We start from the raw sequence: 9,140 nt of genomic DNA on the forward strand, positions 1-9,140 counted from the left end.
GGTGGGGTCAAGGACTTGGGGCACTCGTTGGTCTCTGTCTCTCAGCAGCTGAAAACAAGACGCTGCCGCGCTCCAGCTCCATGGCCGCCGGGCTCGAGAGGAACGGCCGGACAAGGGTGCAGGCCATTTTCTCTCATGCTGCTGGAGATAACAGCACCCTCCTGAGCTTCAAGGAGGGAGACCTCATCACACTGCTGGTGCCAGAGGCCAGGGACGGCTGGCATTATGGAGAGAGTGAGAAAACAAAAATGTGAGTGCTGTGGCTGTCCCCAGAGCTCCCCAAGTGCAGCCTGTCCTGGATCCTACAGGAGTGAACGTGGGTTTGGCTTCACCTCCTGCTTTTGCCTTTCAGGAGGGGATGGTTTCCGTTCTCCTACACACGGGTCCTTGACAACGATGGCAGCGAGCGGGTCCACACGGGGTAGGAGCATCACGCGGGTGCCTGTCCCAGGGCAGGGTGTGGGCTTGGGATGGGAATGCTCCCCTTGTCCAACTGTTACCCCAGCACTGCCCCGTGTCCCTCAGCACCACATCTCCAGGGCTTGGAAACCCTCCAGATATGGGGACTCCACCCCTGCTCTGGGCAGCCTGGGCCAGGTCCTGACAGGCTTTCCAGGGAGTTGTTCCCAATCTCCAACCTAAACCATCCCTGGGCAACTTGAGTCTGGTTTCTCTCATCCTATTAATTGTTCCTTGGAAGAACAGACCAACCCCCCTGGCTCCAGCCTCTTCTCAAGCAGTTGTAGAGAGACTGAGGTGGTCTCCCCTCAGCCTTCTTTTCTCCAAGCTGAACACCCCCATGTCCCTCAGCCCCTCCTGGTCAGACTTTGTGCTCTAGACCCTTCCCCAGCTCTGTTGTCCATCCTGGACATGCTCCAGCCCCTCAATGTCCTTCTTGTCCTGAGGGACCCAAAACTGACCCCAGGATTCAGGGTATAGCCTCGCTACTGTCAAGTGCAGAAGGACAATCCCTGCCCTGGTCCTGCTGGCCACACCATGGCTGGTGCAAGCCAGGAAACTGCTGGCCTTGGACACCTGGGGACACTGCTTGGGGGGGGGTGGCTGTGGGACCTCCCACCAGAGGTGTATGGGCAGTCTGGGGGTCTCAGCCTGGGCTGGTGTTGATGCCTGTGCTTGGGGTCCCCCCCCCACCCAGCCTGCAGCAAGGGAAGAGCAGCAGCACCGGCAACCTGCTGGACAAGGACGACATCGCCATCCCACCACCCGACTACGGCATGGCTTCCCAGGCCTTCCAGGCACAAGGTGCCAACACCTTCAAGCAGCGGCCGTACAGCGTGGCCGTGCCCGCCTTCTCCCAGGTGAGCCCGTGGGGGCTTCTCCCACTCCAGGAGGGGTCTTTTTATAAACGGGAGATGCTTGAGCAAAGCTGTGGGTGTTAAGTCACTGCTGGAGCCCGTGTGGTGGTCCTGGTGTCTGCAAAGGCTCTGTTGAGTTTTAAAGCAAAAGGATGAAGTGTGTTAAAGCAGATTGCCCAGGAAAGCTGTGGCTGCCCCATCCCTGGCAGTGTTCAAGGCCAGGCTGGGCGGGGCTTGAAGCAACCTGGGCTGGTGGGAGGTGTCCTTGACCATGGCAGGGCTGGGACTGGAAGAGCTTTAAGGTTCTCTCCAACCCAAACCAGTCTGGGATTCTTTTGAGTGTGTGTGCTCAGTCCTGGTGTGGTGGAGGAGGGCTGCTCTCCAACCTGTCTTCGTTGTTTGTAGGACTACCTAATGCCCTATGGGTGTGCAATTAAAGACTACCCCAGTGGCCTCTGCCAGCCGCCCTCTGCTCACTACAAGCCTTACACTAGGTCAACAGCTGTAAGTCCAAACTCATGCAATGTTTCCCTTGGGATTTACGGACAGTTGGCCGTTCTTGCCTGCAGGACCCGTGTGCCTCACCCAGGGCCCCATCTCCTGCCCAGCATCTCTCCTGGGGAGGAGGGATGGGGATGCAGGGAGGCGGTGGGAGAGGAGAGCAGGGGATGGGATGGACTTGGCTGCTTTGGCTTGCCTGGGTGGCACAGGTGAGGCACAGGGAATGAATGGCACAAAACGGCACCGTAAACCCCCAAAGGACAACACTTGCTGGCTCCGTGGGAGCCTCCCACCAGAAACGAGCTGCTCGCAAGCAGCTGGAAGTGTTTTCTCTGGCACAGGCCGATTCAAGCCGGTGACAGTCCCACGGGGACACTGGGGTGAGTGTGTGGGGCTGGGGCAGACCCCATGCAGGGCTCTGGAGGTTGGCCAAAAGCTGCTCAGGGCTTCTCAGATAACATGTTAGGAAGGATGTGTGTGTGGCTGAAAGCAGTCTAACCCAGAAGCTGCTGGCACGGGGGGGCTTCCCTGCTAAAACCAGCACGGTGGGATGAGCCATGATGAGCATTCCTTGGAGTGCTTGGCATGCACTGGCAGAGGAGAGGATGAGGAAGGGCCATGCAGCACCCAACCCTCCAGCCAGGCCCTGGTCCGTCTCTGCAAGGGCTGGGACAGAGGTATAGCTCTGCTTCTTGCTGTTTGCTGGGTTTTCCCAGCAGGATTTGCTGCTGGATACTGGGGTTTTGTGGTTGGGAACACTTCTGGCATGGTGGGGTCTCTGACCCCTGGTGCATGCCCAGCTCAGACCAGTGACTCCTCTTTACTGGAGCTGTGTTTGTCATGGAGAGCAGAGCTGCTCCGTGGCTGTATCCCAGGGCAGGTCCTCTCCAGGGAGTGATGTCCTTGAGGGACACCCTCTGAGCCCAGTCCCTGTCTCCTCCTCAGACCAGGGCAGCCCTTCCCCGCTGTAAGGCCATTCAGTACCGGCTGAAGGAGAAAATGGTCCAAACTCCTGTGGGTTTCTGGTGGGTGTTAACACCAACACCTCTTTCCACGGAACATTTCACTGATGTCTCAGACTTGTTCGACCCCCTTTCCAAGTGTCTCGCATCTGGAATGTGGCTGGAGCTCTGTCCCATGGAGGGGTCTGGCAGACCAGGGCCCTCCTGGTGGTTCCTTTCCCTCGTCTTGCCAGAATAAAGTCCTGCTCCCAAGGGAGTGGAGCAACTTTACTCTCTGCTGTCTAAATCCCATTTAAACCATCTCCATGTCCCTCTCCAAGTGCATCGGCTCCTGGCTCCGGCATCCCTGGGTCCTGATGCACTTTGGTCTGTTTGTGTCACCCCGGTGGTCCCCAGATGGGTGCAGCCCACATCCCCCCTCACCATGCTTCCTTCCCTCCTCTCCACAGGGTCTCGATGACTACGGGACGAGGTCCGTCAGCAGGTAAGCCTCAACCTCTCGTGTTACCTGAACATGAACTGATGGCGTTGGCTCAGGGTAAAGCCACAGTGCTGTGTCCCCACAGGGCGTCCCTGTGCAGGCTTCCTGGGGGACTGCCAGCGGCTGGGATGGGGTTGTGTGATGGAGGACACAGTATGGGTCTTGTCTTGAGTGTGGAGGAGGGTCCTAGGGCCAGCCCCTACATCCCCAATCTCACAGCCCTTGTGCTCCTTTGTCCAGAGTTGCATCTTTCCCTCCCACCCCCTAAACCTTCTCTGGGCTTGAGCCCGGATAGCGAGAGCATGGAGGGTGCTTGGGGGCTTTCCCAGCACCTTCCCTACCCAGCAGCTTCTTCATCCCCATTCCCCCAGCCTTGGAGCTGCCCCATCTCACTCCTGGGGACAAACCGCAAGCCAACGAGCAGAGTGGTGACTGTCAGGGGTCAAGCTTGCTGCCAGGTGCCGTGCCAGGGAGTTGGGACCCCAGGAAGCTGGGTTCCCAGCATGGTGCAGCCCCGTGGTGTGTGTCGGTGGTCCCACCCACTCTGGCAAGTCTCCTGTGTTTGTTCCACAGTGGCAGTGGCAGTTTGGTATCAACGGTGTGAGGACACCTTGGCTCGCGGCGGGGCCTTGCTGCTTGGAAGAGCTTTTTCTGCTTCTTTCCTCCCTTTTTTTTTCTTTCCCCTTCGTTTCTCTTTCTCGACTTCTTTTGGATTTTAAACTCTTGTGATCTTCAAGGAAACCATGGTGCTTCTCCACCCCTCCCTGGTGTTCACAGTGCCCTTGTTTCTGAAGCCTTTTCAGAGCAGAAACTGCCGATCAGTCTGTGCTTGCTTTGAAGCAGCCTGGATGCAGTTGACACTTTAGTGGAACCCAGTTTTGGTTTTTGTTTTTTTGTTTTTTTTTTTTTCCTTTTGTAGTCCTGTGTGAATGTTAGCGATGCACCGCCCCTCCTCAAGGGGGCTGCACGACCCTGGACAAAAACCTCCCAAACTGGATCAAATATGCATGGCCTCTGGTGTCCGTACTGTTACTGAGCACCCGGGGTGCCCGGGATGCCATTCCTCGCCCTCATCCGCTTCCAGCCCCCGCCCACCACTGCTGTGGCACTGGGAGAAGCAGATAGGGCAGAGCTCCCACTCTGGGGAAAGGGCTTTGGGGTCCCACCGGCTGTGGGGCACAGCCCCCCTGGAAGGGTTACTCCTGCTTGTTTTATAAATATATATATATATTTTTTGTAGCAAGGTATTGTTACCTCACTGTAGTGCACTGGGGGCTGGGACGGAGCTGCCCAAGGATGCGCTCACATTCCTGATCTGGGCTTGAGCCCCCCCTGCCCACTGTGCTGAGGAGCCTGGCAGCCCCCCAGGGCTGGATTGGCTCTTGGGGTCCCGCTCCCCCAGCCCAGCCATCACCCCCCCAGTGCCCGTGGCCGTCTCCACCGCAGAGCTGTACACGCTTTCTTTTTCTGATGTGATTTTTAGAACCTCTGATGTTGCCTGTTTACTGGGGCATTGCTGGCAATACAGGCACACACAGACACACACACACACATAAACACACACACACGGACAAGTTTTTGTTTTATACACTTGCCTACGAGCATATTGTAACAAGACCCTCCTGCATCGATGTCCTGATTTTGCTAAAGATTTTTAACCCAGGATATTTCGTGCTGAGTGACTGACTGTAGAGGAGGGGGGAAAAAACCAAACCAAAACAACAAAAGAAACCCTCCCAGCCTAGCAGAGCCTGTATGGAGATTGTGAAGTGCTGAAAAACTTTTTTTAAAAGCCAGAGAGAAATGTGCCCTGTACTGAGTTATTGTTTGAATAAAAGTTTTATTTATTGCATTGAGCTGGGCCTCGGTGTCTTTGTCGGCTGCTCTGCCTGCCTGCTGCCTGTCACCACCTGCATCGCCCCTTGCACGTGGCCATGCCGAATTTTTTTTGTTTGTTTTTTTTTTTTAATTTTTTTATTTTTTATTTTTTTTTTACATCCCGTCTCCATCCCTTCGGCCTCAGGCGGCCGTGGGAGACCCTGGGTGCACCTTTAAACAGCTTTACTGTGCGGGAGCAGCTGAAACTGTTTAAGTGCGAGTCCCGGGGATGCTGCATGTCCCGTCTGCGCTGCGAGCGGGGCGGGGGGAAGGAAGCCCACCCCCTCCTTCCGCCCTGCTCCCCCCAGGTGCTGGCCGTGCCCTTCCTTCCCCTCCTCGCAGGGAGCCTGCGGGCAGCACCAGTCACTCAATAAACATGACTTTTCCTCCTTTTTCTTCCTCCTCCTTATTTTGTTTTCCCTCCTGCTTCCTCTGCGGGCGGGCCGCTCGCCCCCCGCCTCTCCGTAACCACCTTTGTGTTGCCCTCAAGGGGTCGGAGCGCTCCCGGTGTCCTCCAACCTGCCTTCTCTTTCCCTTGCAGCCCCGATGTTGAAGTGGCCAGGTTTTGAGGTGCCCCTGCCCGTAGTTAGTAAGTTGACGGTCTCGGGGGTGGCCGAGCCCTGGGTGTGCTGGCGCTGGGTGACGGCCGCGGGGCTGCTGCTGCCACCGCTCTGCTTCGCCCCCTCCCCAGCACCCCCCTTCACCCAGCCACCCGCCTGTGCCCTGCCTTTGTCACCGCTTGTCCCCGTGCCGGTGGTGGGAGCCCCGGGTGCCCCCCGCGCTGCAGTTGCACGGCTCTCGCACCGCCGGGGCTGAGCTGCTTCCCCCGCTCCCCGTAACCACCTTCTTTGGTTTGTAGGTCTCCGGTCCTCGCCGTCCCACCGGCGCCCTCCCCAGCTCCCCCACCCCTCGAGGAGGGGGGAGCTGACCCACGCTAACCTCGTTTTTTGAGCAGCTTCTTTTGCTTGTAGACTGCCCCGGGGACGCGTCTCGGCAGCCTCCTCGTCCCGACCCCGGCCGTGGCCCCCAGAGTCAGAATTTCCCTAGCAGCCGGGACCCCCCCTACACCTCGCTGCCATTTGCCGAGCCCTGGAGAGCCCCTTCCCCATTTCTCTTTGATATCGTGAGCTGGTTTTTCCCGCGGCTGCCGGAGCTGCGGGCTCCTGTCCCCACGGCTCTTCTCTGCCAGAACAAAACCAGTTAATAATAACCCCTGATGCCTCATCAAAGCAACCTTTCCTCTCCCTCCAGTCCTCACAATCTATTTTGGCATCCTGGGGGGGGGGGCAGGGAGGGATGGGGGGAAGCAATCTAAGAAGCTACATTAATTAGCTAGGAAACTAATTACCCTAGGAAACTAATTACCCTTCCTCCTGCCCCATGGGAGACAGCTGGGGGGGGTGGGCTCTGCAGGGTGCAGGAGGTTTGTTGGGTGCAAGGGGGCTCTGTGGGGTGCAGGTGGCTGCTCCCAGCTCTGGTTTGAACCCTGTGGCTCCTGGCAGCCCAGAGTGGCTGTACCAGAGCTGGCATCACCCCCATAGCTGCACCCTCCAGTACCTATCCTGCCAGGAGGGGACAGAGGGACACTCCTAGGGGCAGGTAAGGGTGCTTCTCCTGTTCCCTATCACAGAAATAGCCACAGCCAGCAGATGCCAGCAGCACTGGGGATGCCCTGGATGGGTAATGCCCTGCTCCAGTTCTAGGGTGCTGCAGATCCTTGGGGTGCCCAGGGCCAGCTTGCCAAGAGCCAGGCTGGATTTAGCCCTGTGCAGCCAGCTCATCCAGGGGACTGTCATCTCCCCGTGTTCTCCCTCTCTCCCTCTGATATTTGGCTACTCCGAAGGCTTCCCAGCCAGGGTGCAGAGTTGGAAGCTCTGCTCTTCTCCAGGTGTCCCCACATGTCCCTTGGCAGATGGGGTGTAGGGAGCAGTAACACTCCACATAGTGGCACAGTACAGAGATGGGTGATCTTGGGGTGTTGCTTAAGGAACTGCTTGAGGGGACTGGTGCAGCTTCTCCAGTTCAGGGTCCCCTTTAGCAGCCCCAACTTTAGGTCTGCAGGACATGGAGAACACCTCACACGCAGCAGCTGTTGCTGGTTCAGCTCTGACATCCACCAATGCTCCAACTGTGAGAGAAGCAGAGAAATGAGGGGCAGCTCCAGCTTAATTCCATCCCAAATGCTGCTGGTGCCGGGCAGGTGGAGGGGACATGGCTGGTGGTTCTGGGCTCAGCCCCAAAGGATGCCCAGCACAGCCACTTTGGCTCTGCAGCAAAAACTTCTTGGGGTCTCACTGGTGCCCTGGCCCCGTTGCCACCATCCCTCCTGCTAAACTCTGCCTTCCTCTTCCTCTGCAGAAACCCCTTTGCCAACGTCCAGCTGAAGCCAACGGTGACGAACGACCGCTCGGCTCCCTTCATCAGCTGAGTCAGGAGCTCTGGTGCCCGCCGTGCCACGCGGCACTCGCTGCCTCCTCCTCCTCACCACTGCATGTCCAGCTTTCCAGGACTTCATTTTTAGGCAGAGTTTATTTAATCCTGCTGCTTTCAAAGCCAAAGGCTGACGCTAGTGCCCTTCTTCTCTTCTCTAGACCCAGCTTATTGCTCTCGGTGGCAGAGGGTTAGACCCCTGCCCCCTGGCCTGTCCTTTGGCCACACAGACCTCTTGTCATGGCAGCGTGTCCCAGAGCCACTTTTACTTCTAAGCTTCGTGGCCACTTGTGTGGAGCCAGGAGGGACCCCTGGGACAGGCAGGATCCCCTGTGCACACCAAGGAGGTGGTGGGAGCTGTAGGCTCCTGCCCAAGCCCCCTGGGATGCCAGCAGTGGGGTGTCAGCACTGCAGCCCCCACAGGGTCAGGGATGGTCCCAGAGCTCCTGCAGTACCAGGTCTCTGTATATAATAGGGTGTTATGGTACTGCTGTAAAATATAAGCTAGAAAAAAAAAAAACAAAACAAAACAAAAACATTTTTGAAAGTGAGGGCTGTGTTTAAGTGTGCCTTGGGGTGTCCAGGGCTGCAAGGGGGCCCAGCAGTGGAAGGGGCACCCTGCTCCCCTCAGACAGGCTCTCCCATCCACACCTCTTGCTTGGCTGGCTGCTCTTCCTCTATTACTAGAGCTGCATGAGAAAGAGAGATAGATATAGAGAAATATATATATATACATATATATATATAAATATATATATACCCACACACGTGCTGAAGTTACTGCTGGGAGTACCCCAGGAGCAAAGCTGTGCCTGGGCCGTGCTGCCACACCCAGAGCTGAGCCACATGCCTGCCACAGGAACAGGGGTGAGAGTTTTCCAGGCAGGAACCAGATCTCCCATGGACAAGTGGTTGTGTGTCAGGCAGCGTGGGGGATCAGCAACCTTGGAGGTTTCACCTTCTCCGTGGCATCTTTCATTTTGTACTTTTTAATCGCTGGTGCGTGGCAGGTGCTTTGCTGAGCACCCAGACCTGTGGGGCACTGCCCGTGGGTGGGCTGCCTGCTGTTTCCATGCCCACAGGGCTCTTTCCCAGCTGGATGCAATAGCTCATCGCTGCCGTGGTCCCTCCAATAGGATTGGGAAGTGGCTTCTCCTGTGTCCGCCTGGGCTCCGTCTGGGATCTTCCACCATGTGGCTTCTTCCTCCCCCGGAGCTGGAGCAGATGGAGGGGGGGGACAGGGGTGAGGGGAAGGGCTCCACTGGGGTGGGAGAGGGCTGGGGGCTCACAGCCTGGGGTGAGGGCAAGCCTGGGGTCCCCTCAACCACCAGACAGGTGTTGTCCTCTTCCACTCCCCTCCCAGGACCCCCAGGCATCCACCCCAGGCTCCAGCCAGCCCTCAGCGTTCTGATGCACCTCCTGGCTTGGTGGCACCTTCAAGATGTAACCTGAAATAATTTTTTATGAGAAAAAGTAATTTATGAGCAATAAAAGTTGCCCCCCCCCCACTCCCAGTGTTTTCCTTGGCTGGAAGCTTTCCTTGGCTTCTGCCCCTGGAGCATCCTTGGTCTC

At 57.3% G+C, this 9,140-nt stretch overlaps 1 protein-coding gene across 12 annotated transcripts in view; it reads left to right on the forward strand.

Annotated features, from left to right (window-relative positions):
• BAIAP2 (BAR/IMD domain containing adaptor protein 2) overlaps positions 1 to 9,097 on the forward strand; it is a 38,709-nt gene extending 29,612 nt beyond the window's left edge. For 2 of the 12 annotated variants that reach the window (XM_030462039.1, XM_030462038.1), the window contains exons 10-14: positions 49 to 250; positions 353 to 421; positions 1,157 to 1,319; positions 3,229 to 3,263; positions 3,834 to 5,116. In XM_030462039.1, coding sequence (XP_030317899.1) covers positions 49 to 250; positions 353 to 421; positions 1,157 to 1,319; positions 3,229 to 3,263; positions 3,834 to 3,864 — 500 coding nt within the window. In that variant the 3' untranslated portion in view covers positions 3,865 to 5,116. Of the gene's footprint in view, positions 1 to 45; positions 251 to 352; positions 422 to 1,156; positions 1,320 to 1,721; positions 1,821 to 3,228; positions 3,264 to 3,833; positions 5,117 to 5,679; positions 5,728 to 7,496 lie in introns of those variants that run through there. The other 10 variants (XM_030462031.1, XM_030462034.1, XM_030462028.1 and 7 more) reach the window with 10 other exon arrangements.
• Positions 9,098 to 9,140: the final 43 nt, after the last annotated feature.

Source organism: Calypte anna, chromosome 18 (assembly GCF_003957555.1).
Source record: "Calypte anna isolate BGI_N300 chromosome 18, bCalAnn1_v1.p, whole genome shotgun sequence".
NCBI classification, from domain to species: Eukaryota; Metazoa; Chordata; class Aves; order Apodiformes; family Trochilidae; genus Calypte; species Calypte anna.